We start from the raw sequence: 23,249 nt of genomic DNA on the forward strand, positions 1-23,249 counted from the left end.
ACATATTTTACTTCTCTCAGAAGACACAGATTTCATGGTAGTGGGGTCTAGAGGAACCTCATACCCTCTTCTTGCTCCTTCAGAGAGGCTGATGCTCTTTCCTAGCTTTTTTCCATTGTCTCCGCCTCTACCATTTTCCTTGCCTGCATCAGCTGCTGTAATACCATGTGACATCTCTGCTTCTGCCCCAGCAATTATAGAGTACCAGCATTAGGTTTTTAGGATTAAGTTGGTGCATGGGGAACATCTGAATACATTTCTAGTGTGTGTCTTTGCACACTTTCTAGCTGGGTTTGTGTCTGTGCCATACACTCTCTCTTACTCCTTGATTGCCCTCTTCCACTGATGGTCAGTGTTCATTTAGTGCCTTAACTTATCAAGCAGCTGAGCCTGCTCTTCATCCATGGTGACCTAGCATATGATAGATGTCAAACAGCTCTTGTCCTCTGTCTACTTGTCTGTCCCCCTCCCTGCTATCATAACTGTTGATGGCAGACTTTGTACACCTTGTTATGAGTAATGTAAATGTTCCCCAATACTGTGGTCCACACTTGAGTTCTTTGAGACCATTGCTCAGTTTTTTGTTGCAATGCTATAGGTGGCTCTTTGGTTGTCAGCCACAATCAGCGTAAAGAAGTTCCACCTATTATTTTTTAGTTTAGAATGTTTCCCATCACCAGCTGTTTAATCAAATTATGTGCTCTATTTTAAAATTGTGACCCATGGCTCACTGACCATTATCAACATTAGAAAACTTCCATCTTGCAAAATAAATAAGATGCTTATCCCCAGAGAGCGTTACCCTGCTGAAAATGTTTTCTTGGAGGAGTTCTGAAATAAGACAGAATGCTTCTGTTCTCAACAAACTTGTTAGATTGAATAAATACCTCAAGCACAGTTTTGGTTTTTAAATTATTTTGCCTTTGAACAGCTAACTATTTATCCTAGTATAACACTAGAAAACAATGCATGTAGACCTGGGCTCTAGCAGTATTTATTCTGTCTCCACTGGCTAAGGGAAGGCATGTTGATTTCTGAATTTGTACTCACACAGTTGTGGGAAGTACATTCTCAGTTATAAAATTACTGTCTGAAAAGTCATTTGCATTTATAAATCTTTTTAAGAGTATCTGATACATTTTCTCTTTTTCTTGACAGTCTGTGGTGGACGACTGGATTGAATCATATAAACAAGACAGGGATATAGCACTTCTGGATTTAATCAACTTCTTTATCCAGTGTTCAGGATGTCGAGGTACCTTGGAAACAAGTGATTTAAAATAAATCTAAACTAGGTGACAGTTATACAATGTATATTTCAGTGTAAGTGCTGCTAAACATGCAGGAGACCTGGGGTCAAAACTCCTCATGCATGGTTTAGTTGTTGTATTTTGTGTACTTCATGGAATAATTCCAGCTAAAGTTTGTTTGTCGAGAGCCTTCTCTCTCTCTTTCCCCGTCCCCATTCTAAAGAGTACAACTCCTCAGAGATTGGTATGACTCCATCAACTAACAAAAAAGGAGACAGGATTTATTAATCAAGGTAGGTATATATTTATATATCCCTGACTCCCCATTTCTATTACCTCCCGAATCTTTTTTTTAAACCAGAAGCCCTCTGTGCAGCTGTATCTTAACTTTTTCCTTATTTCTTTCCCTCTAGGAGTTAAGTTTTGAAAATTGAAGAGAGCGGATTCTTGTTTATGCTTCAAACAGCAAAGACCACTCATTTGGGGATAGGGCACCAATCATGTCTGTCTCAAATTCCCTTTCAAGCTATCAGGGATAAGGCAATTATCCTGTCCCACCCTCAGACTTTATCCATTGCTGTGGGATTGGCAGCCCTTGTAGGATCTCACCTGCCACTCCATCTTCTTTGTGAGCATACACTAGGTCCGTGGTTCTCAACCCAGGGTCCGGGGCCCCCTAGGGCAGCTGCAAGCAGTTTTCAGAGAGACTGCCAAGCATGGCCAGTATAAGACTCACTAGGACCCAGGACAGAAAGCCTAAGCCCTGCTGCGCGGGACTGCACCCTGGAGCCACGAGCCCTACCACCTGGGGCTGAAGCCAAAGCCTGAGTACCTTAGCTTCGCAGTGCCCCCTGTGGCGTGGGATCTTGGGCATTTGCCCTGCTTGCTATCCCCTAACATTAGCCCTGGCTTTTATATGCAGAAAAACAGCGTTGTGGCACAGCTGGACTGTGGAGTTTTTATAGTATGTTGCAGGGGCCTCAAGGTTGAGAATCCCTGTGCTAGGTGTCTTTGTTCTTTCACTTATCCCAAATAAATAAATAAATAAATAAGGTCCTAGTCACCTGTTAGTAGATAGCAGCAGGAGAGAGACTCCAAGAGACTCAGGATCTCACTTTCTGCTTGTTTTGGCTGGAATGGAATAGTTAAACCAGTGATACTTAGACTGAGGCTTGAGAGCCACAAGTGGATCTTTAATGTGTTGCTTGTGGCTTTTTGCAGCACATGATATTAAAACACTGTGTGATTTAATTGTTAACCAATCTAAGTTATTAACCAATTGTAGTTGATAAAATAATATTTCTGGGTCAGTCATTTTGCTGTGAGAATAATATATATAAAAATAGTAACTGGAAAAATGAATTCACATTACTGTGGCTCTTTTGGATAATGTTGATTACGAATTTGGCTCCTGAACCACTGAGGTCTGTTTGAATGTAATGGTACTTTATTTTTTTCCCCCAAGCAGTTTGAGAGACAGTTTTAGGTGCAGTCCCCATGTTCTCTCAACAGTCAGAGGCATCAGACCAACAGCATTCCCTTTCTACTCCTAAGGAGCTTGCCTCAGCAGACCTTTTGGCAGAATGGGAGAAGGAACTTCTGTTATAGGCTGTACAGCGGGGTTCTCCTGGGATTTGGGGCTCTCTTTTCCGTGGTGGTTAGGGTTGAGGGTTCAGATCACCACTCTGTGTCAGTGGCTCTAGTACTTCTGGCTGAGGAGATTCCTCAGAGTGTTTTCAAAACTTGTTGGGCAGCTTGCTTCAGAGTGGTTATATTCTGTCTGTTTGATCTCTTCCCCCCTCCCTCCCAATTTCCATTTGCTGTTGGGATCCCTTTATATTGCTTTTGGGCTGGCATATTAAACGTTAGAACCCTAAGATATGTATATTCATTATTGAAGTTTTAAGGTGGGGGATGGGCACTCATTCTCTGCTGCTCTCCCCTAATCTTCTGAATGGCATTCCATCAAGCTCTCCCTGTCAGGGAAAGCAGCAATTCTAGATCTGAGACACTATTTTTTGATCACTGCCAGAGAGTGATGCAGGTTGAGTGACACCAACACCCACAAGCTGCTGGAAGAGCCCGCACCCCCTGGGAAGGCGTCCTGTCACCACTGACTGGTAATTACAGTGCTACAGGTGCCTGGCAGCAATTTACTTTCCACAGGGGGAGAGAGAAAGTGTTGTCATTGCTCTTGAGATGACTTTGTCTGTCCATTTCTCTATACTCTTATCCTCTGGTACCCATGGTGACATCAACTTCAGCTCAGTTGCTCTCAGTTTAGATTGTTTAGTTGCTTATTACACACAATTGGCAGTGGAGAAAAAAATGGTGTTCTACTGAGGATAGCAACAGTTGGAAAGAGGGTTCAACTCCCTGGTGGCTCTCCGGCTGACCACACACAGTTCTTTTCCCTTCTTCAATAACCTGCCTAATTTCTAAAAGGGAGAAAGTATTTTCTTCACCTATTAGCTCTGTGCCTTCATATTGATATATAGGCAATATTTAGGATGATATATGAATGGGTGGAAATCTCATCCAGAGGAGAGTTGGATTCTTTGTAACCCCGCTCTTTGAGATATGAGCTATCTACTTGGATTAACCAACTGGCCTGTATCCTTAATCTGAAATACTTTTCTTCACAGGCAGATGAGGACTGGGATCATATTCTGAGTATATCTAAGATTTTTTTTTGTTAATTTTGCCATTCAGGATGTGCTATGCATGGAATATAATATTTGAATTTAGGATTTTCACGTGACTTTACACCCTTCTTACTGTGGCAAATATTAACAGAGATAAGAAAGAGCAAGGCAGCATTACACTCACAGAGTCTTATTGTGGGTGGAGAAGAACTTCCCATCTATATTGTTGGAATTCTGAACTCTTCAGTTGACTGGCTGTAACATTCATATCCAAATGTGGAAATCGCAACTGCACTAATTGGCATTCTTCTATGTTCATTTTCATCCTTTAGTCCTCGATAAGGCTATGTTTTAGTTACGGGTATTTTTAGTAAAAGTCACGGACAGGTCACGGGCAGTAAACAAAAATTTTCCCAAAAGCATTTTGGAAGTATACACATGAAGTCAAGATCATTCAGGAAGTCCTGTTCTTCAGGACCAGTTTTATTAACTCAGAAGAAAATAAAATAATTCCTTTTACCCCTATCACAGGGACAAATTCAGTCTTTTCCCAGCCTTTCTGTCTGGGCAAGTTTGATCTCTCTTTCCTGAGGTTTTCATAAAGTCTACTCTGTTGGGCATTAAACTAATGAACACAAAGTCCAGCTGTCTCAGCCCTCAAATTTAATCAGTTCAAAGTCCAGCTGTCTTGGCCCACTGTTCCAAGTCTATTTTCATAAGACTTACCAGTCTACTCCCTTTGTCCAGCAGGAATCGACAAGATTCCCTAAACCCTCCTCTTCAGGGTTTCCCCACAGGAATCAATCTCTCACCTGTTGGGTCTGTCTCAGGCTTGTACTGGCCCCCAGCCTTGTGTGCCTCAGGGCTCTCCTCTCACTGAGCTACTAACTTTTTATTTCTTCTTTTAGTTTCTCCCCACATGTGGTATTAATCACTTCAATTAAGCTCCCTTGTTAGGAAGGTACTCTAATCAGATGCCCTTGCTCTAGAGGCCTAATTAATCAATTTAAGGGGTATGCTGATCCGGCACAGGTGCACTGGCCCTATATTACCCTCAGGAGTCAGTTACTCTGTGTCTTGAGGAGTGTTTGAGCTCTGCCCACTAGGGATCCTTAACTGGAATTTCATTAAGAGAAATTAGTGATTAAGCATGTTCCCAAGGTGATTTCCCTTTTCACTTGGCTCAGGAAGCCTCTCTCTACCTTATTTTGTCCATCTATTCTTGAATGAAAGGAACTTCTATAATCTGTTTTTATCATGTGTCCCAAAAAAGTCCAAGTGCTTCCAAGGCTTCTACGACTCAGTGGGTGTGGATTACATGAAATAATTTTATGACTGCCTGAGAGATGGATGCTCTGCCATCTGTCAGTGCTTTTCTCTGAAGGCCAATGACTGAATCAGATTTGTGGGTTGAAAGAGGAGTTGCAACCCTTTGGAACCGAATGAAAGCATCTATCTGTTTTTTTTAAATATCTTTTCTTATCAGACTTCACAAGTCAGTTTTGATGGATGCTCTTAGTAGTTTTGTTTAAATTGTTGATTAACTAGACATTAGATAACTTGGCTCCATCAATTTATTAAATCAGCCCAAGCATAGAGGTTTGTACATTACCAGTCTGGAGAACAGTCTTGCAGTAATTAAAAAATGTAACATGTCCCAAGATATGAGCTCAATTACTTGTTTATTACAAGTAGAAAATTCCGCTGTATTATTACAGACCTTACTTCTCTTTCTTATTTAGTTTCATACCCATATTTTAGTGTACAAAAACATCTGTACCGACCATCCCCAGCCTAGGTCATACCTAGCATACTTCATGTTTGGCAAGCCTCAACAAAACATATATCTTGTTTCTGATAGATTTTCTATATATGAAGAACAGAGGGTATGGATATACAGTTTAACTACTAGTACGTTTCCCCAATAATGCTTAGCATGAGTACAAGAGATTCTGGAAGTATGATAATTGGCTAGCAGTACTCTCTTTGGGAAATGGATCTTGCATTATGAATCCATTTGCCTTTCAAGTTTTCTTTGTGGCTTACTCTGGTTATAGTTAACTCCATCTAGGCTAGAAATGTTTGTTCTAGATCAAAGGAGTGGTAAGTGTCCACAATAGCCTTTATAAATGTGCTAAGTGCCTGAACGAAAGCTTATGCTCAAATTTGTTAGTCTCTAAGGTGCCACAAGTCCTCCTTTTCTTTTTGCGGATACAGACTAACACGGCTGCTACTCTGAAACCTGAAGATAGTTGGCAGTCAAAAAACTCATGGTAAAGTCTAGTGTAGACAGATTCTAAATTTTACAATCCTGAGGGCATTCTGTGCGAATACATTAAAAATTCTGCATGCAATATTTTAAAATTGTGCAGAATTCTGCAAATTTTATTTGTCAAATAAATGTGGAGGCTCCAGTATGGCATTGGGGTGCACAGGCCACTGGCTGCACAGAGGTGGGAGATCACTGTGCGGCTCCTCCCCACCCCAGGACACGGACTCAGCGGTGAGGCTGCAACCAACCCTGTCACAGCGCAAGAACCCACCCTGCCCCAGAAACACCCCAGGGCCTTGCCCCTCAGTGTGAGCAGGCAGGCTCAGCAAAGCAGGATCCAAGTGTGGAGGGGCTTAAGGTGTGGGCATCCAGATGTGGGTTGAGAGGGTTCTGTGTGGGGCAGTCTGGGTGTGGATGGTTCAGTGGGGGATCTGGTTGCGGGGAGGATCTGGATGCATAGGGGCTTGTTAGAGGTTCTGGGTGCAGTAGTAATGGGACTCTGCAGGGGGGTCCAAGTGAAGATGGTTGGAGCTCAGTGGGGTGGGATCCAGGTGCAACTGGTTGGGGCTCGGTGCTGAGGATCCAGGTGCAGGTGGCTCATCAGGATAGTCCAGGTTACAGGGGAGTGGGGCTCATTAGGGGTGTTCTGAGTGTGGGGGGTGAGGCTTGGTATATGGGGGTCTGGATGCATGGGGTTTGGGCGGATGGGGGAGCAGTTCCCCCTGCTGCAGCTGAGGAGGAATGGGCACAGGAAGTGGCGGGCTGGGGGTTGGGAGGGAGTTTGCAGAGTTTCCTGCATGTGGGAGAGAAATCTGGGGGTGGGTATGACCCAGCTCCGGATGCTGTGCAGCATAAGAGGAAGTTTTGTCTCTCCTAGCCCAGCTGTGACTAGCAACTGAGCCTGGCGCAGGGCAGGAGCCACCAGCCAGGTCTTCCCCAGTCCTGCCCCCTCCCGCACAGTTATTTACTTCCCTGCCAGCTGCCCTAAGCACCCGAAACATATTGCTGGGGAGGGTCGCATGAGTGCTCTTTTGGCTTCCTTTTGCTTCCCCATCAGAAAGTAATTTTTCTGCGGGGAAGCAAAGAAATCTGTGGAGGACATAAATTCTGTGCATGCACAGTGGTGGAAAATTGCTCCAGGAGTATGTTACAGTATTACTAAGTGGATAGTAAAAGGAAGCTTTTTTTGAGTCTGACTCTTCTCATGTGGCCAAGCCCAAAGTCCTGTCTCGATGCAGATATAATATACCTCATCATACTATACTTATCTTTTCCTTTCAAGACTTAAGTGAATCTGAATTTTCTTGTTTTTCTATAACATCACATATTTTCTGATTCATATAATCTAGCAGTTCTTAGCAGATGAGATCAATACTTCATTTCTTTGATTCTGAGTATTTTTGCTAAGCCCCAGAAGGATTAGTGAAGGATCATTTGGTAGCAGTTCACTAACAGTTTGTAATACTGGGGTATAAACAGCATCCCAATACTCTCTTTAATAATTGGACACTCTGTCACTCCGAGTGCAGAAGGTGGGGGCCCGCAAGGATTCTAAAAATTAATACTTGTCACTCCCAAAGTTAAAGCTTTTTTCTGACCGTGGCTTGGTAAACGCTGCCACCACCCAAATGCAAAAAAAACCCCCTTGGACCCAGGAAGTATCACTTGGGAATTTCTTCCTGTGGGGTACCCTCAAGCCCTTTCACACCCCCACACCCCCCGGAAGAGCTGAGAAAGAAAACACAGGAAATTAGTGGTTGCCACCAGCTAATCAAACAGCATACGCACAAACCTCTTAGGACACCAAAAATCCAATCCTGTTTTTAAAAAAGGTAAACTTTATTAAAAACAAAAAAAGAAGGAAAATACATCTGGAACTTAGGCTTTTGCTAGATTTTAAAAGAGCAGTTATGACAATCAAGCACTCAAAATAGCTTTCTTGGGGGTTCAGCTTAAAGGTTACAAACAAACAAAACCATTTGGGGTTAGCACAGAGGAGTCCACAAGCCAATAAGAAATAAAAGAAATAACCCTAATCACGTCTTTAGACATTCCTTAATTTTTCTTACATATCTGAGGCGTCAAAAAAGTAGGTTTGAGGTATGAATTGATAATCTATAATCATACTTGGCTTAAAGCTGTTTACAGCATTACGACTGCATATCCCTGCAGCCCAGAGAACAATAGACAAAGTTTCTTTCCCAATTTTAAAAAGTTCTACCTTCCCATTGGCTCTTTTGGTTAGGTGTCCACTCCTTTTCGTTTACCTGTGGGCTTGTTAACCCTTTACAGGTGAAGCAAGCAGAGAACAGACCAAGAGGGATTTTACAGCCAACTGGCTGGTTCACTGTCCATCCAAGGGAGCTACTCCTCCCCCCTTCATGAATCACAGACGCATTCACCATATCTGCATAAAATCATCTCTTTTATCACAGTTTCTCAAACAAATATCCCCACTCAATCTATATATCTTTTTTAACTTTGCTAGTGTAAGGTAGCAAGACCACAAGTAGTATCTTAGAGAAATTATTTTATCATACTACAGATTGAGTTGGTTTTTTGTCACAAATCAAAGCCCATTACTTGGGTGTAATTTGTCTATCCAAATCCTTTCCACATCATTTTGGAAATTCATGTTTCTTTAAGAAAATGGTTAACAAAGATTCATATAAATTACAGTAATACTGGTCTACTTGGGCTCATAGGGCTCAGGCTGCAGGTCTAGAAATAGCAGTGTAGACGTTCCTGCTCAGGCTGGAACCTGGACTCTGAAGCCCAGAAAATTGGGAGCAAGGGTCTCAGAGCTCAGGGTGCAACCCAAGTGGGAATGTGTACACTGCTATTTTTAGACCCACAGCCCAAGTCAATTGACCCAGGCTGAGACTCAGTGCTCTGGGTTTTCCTTTGCAGAATAGACATACCCGTGGTGATTAAAACCGTTGCCTGTCCATAAGACCCTAGATGTACAGGCTTTTAGTTTGCCCTTTCTTATGTTAAACTCCTGAGATTTCTGTCTTTTAGGAGGAAAACATAACCATGAAATCTGCTTTAGGTAATGAAAACCATGAATGCTCGGCTCTGATTTTCAGTGTGAAGTGGCCTATAAAAAGAATTCTCCAATCCCTAGAGATCTGCTCAAAGACCTCTGCCATTATGGAAAAAGAAAAGGAGTACTTGTGGCACCTTAGAGACTAACCAATTTATTTGAGCATGAGCTTTCGTGAGCTCTCTGTGTGTATATAAAGTCTGCTGCAGTTTCCACGGTATGCATCCGATGAAGTGAGCTGTAGCTCACGAAAGCTCATGCTCAAATAAATTGGTTAGTCTCTAAGGTGCCACAAGTACTCCTTTTCTTTTTGCGAATACAGACTAACACGGCTGTTACTCTGAAACCTGCCATTATGGTTCACTCTCTAGGAAGAATCTTGTTTTAATGTAGCCAACCTGCTGTACTGTTAAGGTGATTCAAATCACCTGAATCCATGACAATAAACAGGGCCAATACATGTTAAAATCAGTGCCAAGTGGTCATGGTTTTTGCAGGAGGTAACGAGACCCAGCAGTGCTGGCAAGATCATATTTGATTTGCATAAGTCTCTGACTTATACATGTCTTCCTCTTCCACTTGTATGGAGGATCCTAAAGAAGTCTGCTTGTCATGAGACTCCTCTAATCCTCATTGTCCTGGATTGTACAAGGTGGGATTTTTACGTGGGTCTGCTGATGTTCTCCCAAGGGGTAAGAATCCATTTGCTTTAGGCCACGTCCTCCTTCAGCAAGGCTCAGTAGTGCCTCCAAACTCAGGTTCACCAAGTCTCTTGGCTTGGTTTGTGAGAGGGAACTACTGAAGTGTGTCAAATGTGTTAGACAAAAAAGAAAGATTAGGGATGGTGTGGGTCTGCTTCTCAATGGAGAATGTGAGCTGGTAACAGAAGATGATAGGAAGACAGAGCTGCTCAATGCCAACTTTACTTGAGTCTTCTCACAAAAAATATTTGACAGATGATTAGCAAAGTTACAATAGAAAATAAAGGGGAAAGGGTGCAGATCGGGATAAGTAAAAAATCCACCAGAGGTCGTCTGACCAATTTGAGTGAATGCAAGTCTACAGAGCCTGATGCTATTCACCCCAGGGTACTGAAGGAATTGGATGAAGAAATCTCAGACGCACTGGCAATAATATTTGCCAACTCATGGATGACGGGAAAGGTGCTGGAAGACTGGAGAAAGGCTAATATAGTGCTCATCTTTAAAAAGAGGGAGCTGGGGAACTATAGACCAGTCAATCTGACTTTGATACCTGAGAAGTTACTGGAGCAATGTATAAAACATTCAATTTACGAATACCTGGAGGATGAAGCGGTAATTACTAGCAGTCAGCATGGATTTACTAAGAGCAAATCATGCCAAACTAGCTTGATTTCCTTGTTTGACAGGATAACTGGTTTGGTGGATAGGGGGAATGCAGTGGACATAATATATTGGACTTCAGCCAGGCTTTTGACACAGTTCCACATGGCATTCTGATAAGTAAGCTGAAGAAATGCATGCTCGGCATCCCTACCATTAAGTGGATACATTGATGAAACAACTGCAGACAAAGAGTAACTATTAATGGAATGATGTCAGATTGGATGGCGGTCTCAAGTGGGGTTCCACAGAGATCTGTTCTGGGTCTGGTGTTATTTAATAACTTTATTTATGATCTGGATGTAGGAATAGAGAACATATTGATCAAATTTGCAAATGACACAAAGGAAGGAGGTGTTGCCAACACTTTGGAGGAGAGAGCTAAAATTCAGAGGCATCTTGATAAATTGAAGGACTCGGCTATAGACAAAATGAAATTCAACAAAGACAAATAGAAGGTACTGCTCTTAGGGAAGAAAACTCATGCACAAATACAGAATGGGGGATAACTGGCTTAGCACAACCTCAACAGGAGTCAGGAATGTGATGCTGTTGCAAAAAACACACCCATGCAGTTTTAGGTTGAATTAACAAAGGCATAGCATACAAGTTTTGGGAGGAGAGAGTACAACCCTACTCGGTGCTGTGTAGGCTAATGGTTCTCAAACTTCATTGCACTGTAACACCTTTCTAAAAACAAAAATTACTACACGACCCCAAGGTGGGGAACCAAAGACAGAGCTTGCCCAAGCCCCTGGTGGGGGGCCAAAGCAGAAGCCTAAGGAATTCAGCCCTGGGCATGGGGCATGTAACCTGAGACTCACTGCCCAGGGCTGTTGCCGAAGCCTGAGCTCCACCGCCCGGGGCTGAAGCCCTTGAGTTTCAGCCCCAGACCCCACCAAGTCTGCTAGCCCTGGTGACCCCATTAAAATGGAGTCGTGACCCACTTTGAGGTCCCAACCCACTGTTTGAGAACCGCTGGTCAGTTAGAGGTACTGTATCCAATTTTGGTCACAGCTATATAGAAAGCATGTAGAGAAACGAAAGGATCCAGAGGCGAGTGACAAAAATGATCAAAAGGATGGAATGCAAGCCGTATCAGCACAGGCTGAAGTAACCGGGTATGTTTACCTTGAAAAGAGGAGATTAAGAGGGGATATGATTGCGTTCTTCAAATACTTGAAAGGCTTCCATAAAAAAGATGGAGAGAAGTTCTCTTGCCACAGAGAGCAGGACAGCAGGCAGTTTCATTTTTCCATTTAGTAGTGGATGCAAACAACCATCTGGTTACATACCAATCTATTATGGGTTAATTGGTTGGCTTGCAAAGTTTCTTTATTGTGGAGGAAATGGGAGGACTTGGGATATTTGTAACTACAGTAGAACCTCAGAGTTACGAACACCTTGGGAATGGAGGTAGTTCGTAACTCTGAAATGTTCATAACTCTGAACGAAACATCACGATTCTTTCAAAAGCTCACAACTGAGCACTGACTTAATACAGCTTTGAAATTTTGCTATGCAGAAGAAAATTGCTGCTTTTAACCATCTTAATTTAAATAAAACAGTTTCCTTATCTTGTCATATCTTTTCTTAAACTCCCCCCCCCTTTTTTAGTAGTTTACATTTAACACAGTACTGTACTGTATTTGCTCTTTTTTTTTTTGTGTGTGTCTGCTATGCCGTCCGATTGTGTACTTCTAGTTCCAAATGAGAGGTGTGGTTGACCGGTCAGTTCGTAACCCTGAGGTTCTTCTTTGAGTGATTGCTCATATGCATTCCAATAGGTGAAGCATATTCTCACCAGCAACTACACACCGCACCATAGTAACTCTAACTCAGGAACCAATCCATGCAACAAACCTCGATGCCAACTCTGCCCACATATCTACACCAGCGACACCATCACAGGACTTAACCAGATCAGCCACAGCATCACCGGTTCATTCACCTGCACGTCCACCAATGTAATCTACGCCATCATGTGCCAGCAATGCCCCTCTGCTATGTACATTGGCCAAACTGGACAGTCTCTACGTCAGGGATCCCCAATGCGGTGCCTGCGGGGCAGGTGCGTGCGCCTGTAGGACACTGTGCCACCAAAATGCCGCCGAGACGCATTGCTGTTTCTCGGTGGCAGTTCGGCGGTAACGCTTCTTGCCCCCGCCACATTTCGGTGGCGGGATGTCAGGCGCCTGCCACGGTCTTCTGGTAATAGGAATATGTTATTCCCACAGAAAGGTTGGGAACCACTGCCCTACGTAAGAGGATAAATGGACACAAATCAGATATTAGGAATGGCAATATACAAAAACCTGAAGGAGAACACTTCAACTTTCCTGGACACACAATAGCATATTTAAAGGTAGCCATCCTGTAGCAAAAAAACTTCAGGACCAGATTTCAAAGAGAAACTGCTGAGCTTCAGTTCACTTGCAAATTTGACACCTTCAGCTCAGGATTAAACAAAGACTCTGAATGGCTAGCCAACTACAAAAGCAGTTTCTCCTCCCTTGGTGTTCACACCTTAACTGCTAGAAGAGGGCCTTATCCTCCCTGATTGAACTAACCTCGTTATCCCTAGCCTGATTCTTGCTTGCATAGTTATACCTGCCTCTGGAAATTTCCACTACATGCATCCGACGAAGTGGGTATTCTCTCATGGAAGCTTATGCTCCAATACATCTGTTAGTCTGTAAGGTGCCACAGGACTCTTTGCCTCTTTTACAGATCCAGACTAACATGGCTACCCCTCTGACACTTAATCAGGAAAGAAGGTTAGATGCTAAATGATTGTCAACATCAGGTAATGTTTTTTTGGGGTGATTGTCCATACACCATCCTTGATAGAAGTTGGTAATCTCTCCTACCCAAATAAGATGTTGATAATCTCCATCAACCCTGACCCTAACTCTTCCCTGATGGCCTTCACCAGAAGAAAAGAGATGGGTCCATAGCACTTGTGCGATAAAATATCCCTAGTATCTCAACCAACAGCAGTGACCTAAACTAGAGAAGCGAAGAATTAATGTTTGTCTCCTCCAAATATTGTTTTGTGTCCATAAAAGCAGGCGTTCAGTCTGAATCTGCTTGATTTTATCTGGAAAGTAACAGTTTCTTCACAGTGAAAGGAAGTCATATAGTTTACCGAATTATGAGAGCTATGTTGAATTAGGCTGTTTGCTATTCAAAGGAGGTCCACTGTCAGATTTATCAGGCATGATTGTAAATGTAAAGCAAGTTTACCTTCGCCATAGTCATGGAATAAACTACATAAAAAAAATCTTTTCATGCAACTATTGAGATTTAGGATGTGAATTCAACTATCAGAGCCCTAGTCACATTCCCTCCATCTTCAGTTATTGCATGTCACCTGTAAATCATTGTGACCTGTGAGGACAAAACTATGGAAAAGAATGCCTAGGGGCAACTAAGCAGTAACTGAGGACAAAAGATCACTGTAAGGTCCTATCAAGTATTAAGTAGAATGGTTGATTTTCCTCAGACTCTGAAAATGATCAGTTTTCAATAATCTCAGGTGGAAAACCATCAAAACACTCTGTGCACCAACCTCAGATCACAGGAGATAATGAGTAGCCAATGAGTAGAATCAAATTTCCAGTTGCCCCACTTTTATTCTCTGCTCCAACACTAGATCAAAAATATGTGGCCAGTATATGAGTTGAGCCAGCAGTCATCCAGGTTTTAGTGGTGGCTACAAAATCTGAAAATGTCTCAGAAGAATGGCAGGTAAAATGGAAATTAGGAGGAGTGAAAGTAAATCTCAAGATCAGATATTGGAAGCCCGAAGCCTGCAAGAGAATGGGTCTGCTAGAACTCCAGGGAGCAAAGGGTACAGCTAAGATAAAGGTATTGCAGAGAGGGTAGCTGATTTATTTGCATCAGTGTTCATAATATAGAGTATGTTGGGTAGGGTACACACACTATAATACAGCAAAAAAAAGAGATAATGAGATCCAGAGTTTGTAAGGTGAAGCTAGACAGATTCAGTCTAGATATAAGGCACTTTTTTTTTTTTTTTTTTAACAGCGAGCGTAATTAACCATTGGAACAATTGACCTAGAGCTGTGGTGAATTTTTTTATGAAGTCTTTAAATCAATATTGGATATCTTTCTAAATTATATCATATAGCTCAGACTGATGATTAGTGTGAGATTCTTTTACCTGTATGGTGGAGGAAGTCAAATTAGATTATCATAATGGTCCCTTCTCACCTTAAAATGTATGAATATATGAATCTGGACCTTGCACCCGATTTTTTCAGTTAATAAAGACATACTGTCCTAGATTGAAGTACCAGAAGAGGAAGTGTGAAACAAACTCTCAGATTGAGTATCAACAAATTACTAGGATGAAGTGTACTGAAGCACTTTAAGAATGAAGTGGCTGCACTGCTAACAAAAATATGCAATGTCTCATTATAATCACCTATTATATGAGAAGATTGGAGAGTTGCAGGTGTTTTACTTATATAATTCCCAGTGTTTTTATAAAAGGTATCAGCAGTCTTTACTTCAGTATCAAAGTAATTGGTTGGAAATATAATTAATGAATAAAAGAATTAAAAAGACCTAGAGAAATATGATAGTGACAAATCAGCATGGCTTTCGTAAATGAAAATAATGTGATCATAATCTAGTCAAATATTTTGAAGATATGAAGAATGGAGTTTATAAAGGAGAATGAGTTGGCATTTATCTGAACTTTCCACAAGAGGCTATTAAGGAAGCCAGGACACATGGTGTGAGAACTAAAGTACTGTCATAGATTAAAGACTAAGAGAAAAAGAATAGGAATATGTGATCTACTGTTAACATGGCAAATGGTTAACAGTGGTGGTTCTTCAAGTGCTTGTTCATGATGATTCCGTTCTAGGTGTGTGCGCGTCCACTTGTAGTTGTTGGAGACTTTTGTCTTAGCGGGATCTGTAGGGTTGGCTGCAGCGCCCCCTTGATTGTCGCGCTCATGCTTCGGTATATCAGGTGCCGCTGACCCTACACCCTCTCAGTTCCTTCTTACCGCCCGTGATGGGTGGTTGGAGTGCCTTGCTTTGCATTGCAAGAGTGCTCATGGTTCTTTCAGCCCATTGTTCTGTCTCTTTTGTAGTTAGTCTTCAGGTACTTGGTTTGACCGTTAAACTTTAGAGTCCTGGTTGGGACTTCGCTGCAGAGTGGGGCATGCCCCATTCCCCAGGTTTTAAGCCATGTTCATCATGTATCTGGCTGATGCCCATTAGTGACCCGCACAATAGCTGTTTGAAGTGTCTGGGGGAATCACTCAGAAAAGACAAGTGCAGAATCTGCAGAACTTTTGCCCTTGAACTCAAAAGAAACGGGATATCCACTTGGGGGCCCTCCGCATGGAAGCTGTGCTTCATCCTGCCTTGGAGCCCTCCCGGTCGGACTCCACGCCTAGTACTTTGGTGTCAGCACGCACCGCACCGCCGGCACTGGAACCTCCCCAATATTATTCCCCTTTGCCGGTGACAAAAGTGGCTGAAGCCGAAGGGCCTGTCGGCACTGCAGGACAAAGAGGCTATGGGCAAAGGGCCCGTTAGGCCACATGCTCACCCTGGAGCTATACTAGGGTATCGCTGTGATCAGACCCTCTAGCCCAGCCAGGGATCTGCTTCCAATTCCTGGGAATGGCAGGGGATCTTGGCCCTTCATAGGCCACTTGTGCCAAGGACAAAGTAGGCCGGCCGGCACCGCAGATGCCAAGCCAGGTGATGGACCCAGTTAAGGCCCAGACCTCTAAGGGCAAGACGGTTATGGGACCTCACTCCAAAGTAACAGAGCATCGCTGGACCGCAGGCATAGAGCCCTGTCATTGTGACCTAGGACCCTGGCACCGTAGCCTTGATCTGCGGGTAGAAGACCCAGGTTTGTAACACCAACATCGGCCCCTACGAGGCATGGGATGCCTGAGTCATAACACCGATCCCCGTACCTGTGGTACCAGCAGGCCTCCTGCCAGAGATCGCCGTGACGCAAATCACCATCACCTAGGCAATCCACCTTGCATCAATCCCCCTCGGTGCGGGAACATTACACCAGTCTCCATCACCCTGGTACCGCTCTTCAGGCAGACACCGTTCCTTGACCTTTCCTTATCAGTCGCCGACAAGAGTCAGCCGACAGACTCAGGCATCTATGGCTCCATCCTGGTCACTGGAAGGCCAGTGGTCTGAGCTGGAGGGAGAGTTCAGCCTCTCACCTAGGAGAGCTGAATTGTCAATGGCCCGTCATGCCTGTCCTGTACTCCCACCATTCCTCCCAGGCCGCATCGGACAAACTGCCTCTGGCCCAGCTGGCACTGGCATTAGAGCATGGTGCAGCGTCTGACCCAGGAGCAGCACAGTGGGATGTGTAAGGAGCCATCCCTGGACAGGCCAGGGGAAGCCGCCCCTCTCCCTGTGGTACAGTCATCTTCATCATCCCTGGACGAGGTGGTGGTGGGCCCCTTGCAAGTGAGCAGTCCCCCATATGATTTCAAGGAGCACCAGGCATTGCTCAGAAGGGTGGCTGCTAACCGGAACCTGGAGGTCTAGGAGCTAGCGGAGGAGTCCAACTACCTTTTCAGCGTCATACCCTTCCTCATCCCGGCCCAGGTTGCAACCAAAATCTAAGGGTCATTTCTGTTCCCACTATAATAATAAGACTCAAAAGTGAGAATCAAGTGGAGGGTTTCTTCAGAGAACAAAAATTACAAGTAAATAATTTCCTTTTGTGCCTACCTAAATTCATGGATATAGCTGTATTTCAGTAGTGGATGAAATCATCCCTGTTTGTAGTTCATATATCTATTTGTGAAGCACTTGAGAAACAGTAAAATAAGACAAGACATAAATGCAAAATATTGTTCCTTTCTCTCTGGGTGGTATTAAGATTTTTGAAAAGTTTTTTCACTATCAAGCAGCAGAATTTTACCCTTAATACGAGAGGAGAATCAAAAACATCCCAGTGAAGGATTTTAAGGTCTTTGGTCTAAACCTGCTAGCAGCCTGCCTATGGAAAGGAAACTACCAACTTTACCAAGTACCGGATTTGAACAAGAGATTAATATTTTTGGTGAAACTTGGGGGTTGAAAACAATTTTTTGTGGAAAAATGTTTTTGATTTAAATTTTGAATTTTTTATTTCAAAGTTTTAAAATTTTTGTTGGGAAAACTGAAATTTTTGATCATTGGAGAAATGCCTACTATCAGTTTGTTTTTTTCAACTAGAAAAGTAAGAGAAAATTTAAAAAAATGAATAACATTTCTTTTACTTTTAACTTTTCTCGCTGTTTAAATCAGAGAAAGTGGCACAAAGTAACACTTTTTAAAGTTTTTCCCCACAGGAAAAAAAGTCGAGTGTGTTTCCCCCATACACACTTTTATTTACTAATTTAATTGTCCCCCCTTTTTTCTGCTGAAAAATTGTTGGGATGTTTAAAAATTGAGAGAAAGTGTGTGTTCCCCAATTTCTTGCACTTTTTTGCTCCGTCCACTTTTTTACCAGAGGAAAAAGGGGGAGGGTAAAGAATTAACAAATAGACAGAGTCTGCATTTTCCTAATCAAAACCAGACCAAAACATTTTTTTAAATTTAATTTTTTTATCAAAAGATAAAATTTTCTCAAAAGTGAAAATGTTTTCTATTTTTAGATTTTTTTTTTTTTTTTGTGTGTGTGAAGAGAAGAGACCACTTTCTCTAGTTATTTTGTCTCGTCGGTTTTTAGACCCTGCTCAGAAGATGAATAAATGTAGTCTCAAACAAATTTTCAAAAATAGCAGTAATATTTTCTAGAGGAAATTCTGCTTTAGTTTAATGAGGGAGATCCAGTTCCCTAAATCTAAGTCATTTCAATAGAATATTCTTAAATCTTCATTCTTTTGTTGTGAAGTGTACCATCCTTTATCAGTCTGGTTCAGATCCTATAACTTTCTACTGTAATTCCGTTTACAATGTTTCTGTGAATCTGTTTATTTTAATACCCTTACTCAATATAGCAGATAATTTACTACAGATTAAGCATGTGGATAGAATGAGAATTATTCTGACTTCTTTATTTTTGACTTCTTTATGGCTTTCAAAATTGTGTCTTGATTGGCTCCAACTAGCCTTTGGGATTTCTGAAAGTGGCCATCCAACCAGGGAACTAGCATTTTGGCATATATGGAGACTGCAAGTATCAGTGCTCTCCTCCTCCCATCACTACTTCCCTTCCACATGTTGGGATAGTTAGTGACTTTAAGGTTGATAAACTTTTAGAATACTGGATTTGTCCTTTAGATCACTTTTCAAAGACATATTAAAGCTGCTACTTCTTAGCATTTAAATAAATAAATAAATAAAGATCAGTTGGTTGAAGGGAGAGGAGAATTAAAAGCACCATAATGTTGTTCCTCAGAGCTGAAAGAGGCTAGCATGTCCAACTCTGCTGAGCTCTGTCAGAGCTTTAGCAACTCCCATGATTCAAGCACAACAAATGGAAAGGACTGGCCTCGTGAGGAAAGGAATTGTAGGTGTCTCTGAGACTTTATTCATGTGTAGTCTGGGAGCCTATAAGATCCATTGGGAGGCTATAGTTAAATCCTTTTCTTTTTGTAATTTCTTTTTAGGATCTCTCTTTCATCTTCCCTTCTTCTTTACTACTACTGAGAAATAGGGCTAGAAATAAAAGTAACAGAGGACTGAGCAAGGACTCAATACTTCCAGCAGGGGAAGCAAAAAAGACTGAGGGAAAAGAGGGTGGAGCCTGGCTATATATTCCTCCTGTGGTTGTCTTTTTTCTCCTAGCTTTGTGGTAAGTGGAGGTATAATGCTTGCTGTATGGAATCTTGTTTTGTACAATGGGAGAAATGGGAACATATGACAAATTTACTTGTCTGATATGGCGGGGGGGGAAACCTGTTAAAAACAAAAGTGGGCCAGCTTATGAAGAAATTTAGAAGTAATAGTATTACTGGCATGGAGCTACTGTGCTCACAATAGCTATCTTGTCCAGGCTGCACTGGCCGTTATGGTTTAGTTCAGCCACCATGTGACTGGGATATTGGAGCTGGGGTTTGGTAGAGTTTCCCTTTTCAGGCTGATTCACCTTTGGAACTGGGTTAATACATTACCAAACTTCCTCATGGGGTTGAAATAAATCACTAGACAATGAGACATTTCCCCCCTGTCTACTAGTCTGAGGTAAGTCACAGGGTTGATGTAGAGCGGTAACATTTATTTGTATTTATTTATAGCTCCTGTGCATCTGCCATAAATTATAAAAACCATACATAAAGCTAACCAGCTAGCAGAATACAATGTACCCCTCTTCCCCCAACACATCTAACCCCCATCAGAACCCACCAGCATGTGGAAATAGATTCATCTTCTAGCATGCCCTGCTGGTCAGTTGATCAGAGCTATTTCAGTCTAGTTTAGGAAGCTGTTCCAGACCAGAAGGCTCCTCACAAGGAACATGAATGCTAGCCTCCTCTGTTTGAAATCAAGGGGATCCAGCTTAAGTACTTCTGCTGATTGCAGCTGTGGTAGTATGACCTGGAGAGAAGAGGACTCAAGTATGAAGGTCCCAAAGCCATTTATGGCTGTAATAATCCCAACATCATAAATTCAGTCAGAAGCTGATAGAACGAGAGCACTAGCATCATGTGCTCTTACTGAGAAGCTCTGCTTAATTGGTAGGCTGCTGCATTCTGCACCAGCCTATGTAACTGGACTGACTGAGGATGTAGCGCCACATAGAATGCATTGCAGTAATCCACTATAAAGGTGGCAAAGATATGGATCACATTAGCAAGGTCCACTTCCAAAAGAAACAGTTACAATCTCCTAGGCCCAGGCAGAGGTGAGAGAGTCTGGAAAAATCCCAGAAACTTCCTGTTTTTTCTCAAGGTCTGGAATGGAAAAATTAGAAATGTTGGTTAAAAAAAAGGAAGAAACTCACGAGAAATATTTTCTTTCAGAACGAACAGCAAAAGAATTTTTAGATTGTTTAAAATGACATAATTACTGCTGCTGCTCTTTAGTCCTTCAAAATGCTTTCTAATAGCTATTAACTATTTTAAATGAAGTTAAATTTAAAAAATTTATAGTATTAGGCAATTACAATTCCTATATACCATAGGCCTATATACTGTATATAGTGATGTAATCCTCCAGGGCATATTATTACAGTCCCTAGTCAGTAGAGGGCGCGTCCATGTTTACTGAAGAACAGGAATGAGTACAGGGCCTTTTCTTGTGGATTGCTGCTTGCCTGCATCTGGTGACTTCTGCCCTGGACATGGAGTTTAATGTGGAGACAATGTGAGCAGGAGGGGAGAAGCAGCTGGTAACCTGAAGCTGCTGTCCTCTTGACTAGACCCAGTGAAAAGCCCACTCATCTCAGACATTGTTTCAACCTCCCGCTGAGGGGAAGCAGTCTGTCCTGCCGGGAAACAAATGTTCTGCTGCTTGCCTGTTTGTGTAGAGTCATTGGGGCAGATTACAAGCATAGGCCTCTTTCTGGGTCTTGAAGGAAAATCTTGAGGGGCTGGAATGGACCCTGCCTGAGAGTCTTGATCCTGAGATCTACAGGAGGAACCAACCACACCCAACACGGAGGAGGTCTCTCCCCCAGCAAAAATGGTGCATCCATCTTCTAACATATGGAAGTATTCCCACACTGAAAAGTCATTCAGATTAAAAAACAAAACAAAACAGACTTGTATTGTGCAAATACTGCCAAATGAAATACCAGATGTTACCAGTATTACCAGACACAGCCTTACGTGTATGAAATGCCCTGCAGACATTAAAAAATCCTCCATGAGTGGAAATAAAAGCCAAGAATAAGAAGTGAGGTAAATGGCACTGAAAGTGGTTGCAGTTGCAGCCCATGTTCTCAATCCAGAAGTCCAGCTGGTGAACTTGAATTGGGAACAGTGAACCACGGCCACAGGGAGCTGAGGGACTCCATGCCTGCAAACCCTCTAGGTAAACAAAACTTCCCGACCTGCCAGCGGGTTATTGTGATGGGCCAGGAGCCAAAGTTTGCCAACCCCTGAAATACAGGGTGGGCTTATGAAAGGGTCATACAGTTTTTACTATTTTTACCTATTCATCTTGGCAGAGGGGGGTCAGCTTATAAATGAACGGGCTAATGAACGAGTATATCCGGGTATGTTAAGAATAGAATGGTAACACAAACTTTCTAGCAAAAACAAAATGGGAAGGTGTGGTGGTGATTTGAAATTTAAAAAACACAAACGCTCTTCAGGAACCAGTGATAATGTTGCCTAGCTACCTCACAGAAACCTACAGTTCCTTTGTCTTCATTATTGAACGTTAGTTATCTCACTGTAAAATCCCCAACTTTTTGGCAGCGCAGACAGTCTCAGAGACTACATCCAAGCTGGCCCCTTCTGTCAGCTCGTGTGTGTTTCCCATCCAGGCTAGTAAATAGTCACGAGCTGCAAAAGAAGATTCTCTGACAATTGGAGACTGAGGGAGAGCCCTTAAAAGGAAATGGGGCAATGTGACCAGCCATTAAGAGCTTCTTTTCACTTTCACTCATTTGGGGATGACAGATGCAGTGAGGGATGGGGAGGATTTTGCAGTTTGTATTGCATGTGAAGGAAGTTGGGTGACTGATAGAGAGTGAGTGTTGGGGATGGAATAGAAAATGGTCCCATTTATTGACACTGCTACAGACCTGGCAGAAAGTTCTTCTCACACGCTGTTCCTTTCCCAAAGACTATATTACAGACAAGTTGTATTTTAATTTGGATAAGACACTAGAAAACTTTGAACTATGGTAAGAAGCAGGTGTTAGAACAAAAACAAAAAAACCCACACACCTTATATGAGACAAAAAAAATTTAATGATTGGGGAAAAAAATTTCAGTGCTCTATTTATTTCATGCACGTGCCCCTAAACAGAATGCCATAAATAGCATCCTAAAAAGAATACAAAGGAGAAGCTAGAGAACAAAGAGCATTCATTTCTGGAAAGGCATGTGAAAAATAAGAGGAGGCAGAGCGAGAAATCCAAAAGGAGTTCATTTTTGGAGTAATAACATAAGAATGGCTATACTGGGTCAAACAGATGGTCTATCTAGCCATTTATCTTCCTACAGTGGCTGCTGCCAGATGCTTCTGAGAGAATGATCAGAAAAGAGCAATTAGTGAGTGATCGATCACGTCATCCAGTCCCAGCAGTAAGAGGTTTAGGACACCCAGAGCACGGGGTTGCATCCCTGACCATCTTGGCTAATAGTCATTGGTGGAGCTATCTTCCATGAATTTATCTAATTCTTTTTTGAACCTAGTTATACTTTTGGCCTTCACAACACCTCCTGGCAATGAGTTCCACAGGTTGACTGTGCATTGTGTGAAGATGTTCTTCCTTATGCTTATTTTAAACCTGCTGCCTCTTAATTTCATTGGGTGATCCCTGATTCTTGTGTCATGTGAAGGAGTATATAACACTTCCTTATTCACTTTTCCCACACCATTCATGATTTTATAGACCTCTGTCATATCCCCTTGTGACAGGGTTGGGACTCACCCCCTCCTGTTGGTACTTCTGGTAATTAGCTCAGTCCATGTGGAACACCCTCCAATGGTAATGTCCCATCCAGCTCTCACCCTCTGTTGGCATCTGGACCTGCGTTGC

General features: G+C 42.4%; 1 protein-coding gene across 10 annotated transcripts in view; it reads left to right on the forward strand.

Annotated features, from left to right (window-relative positions):
- Nucleotides 1-23,249, forward strand: part of STAG1 (STAG1 cohesin complex component) — a 380,321-nt gene that overhangs the window by 113,399 nt on the left and 243,673 nt on the right. For all 10 annotated transcript variants that reach the window (XM_073360216.2, XM_073360219.2, XM_073360217.2 and 7 more), the window contains one exon: nt 1,159-1,255. In XM_073360216.2, the coding sequence (XP_073216317.1) occupies nt 1,159-1,255 (97 nt within the window). The remainder of the gene's footprint in view (nt 1-1,158; nt 1,256-23,249) is intronic.

This window comes from Lepidochelys kempii, chromosome 9 (genome assembly GCF_965140285.1).
Source record: "Lepidochelys kempii isolate rLepKem1 chromosome 9, rLepKem1.hap1, whole genome shotgun sequence".
Lineage (NCBI taxonomy): Eukaryota > Metazoa > Chordata > Testudines > Cheloniidae > Lepidochelys > Lepidochelys kempii.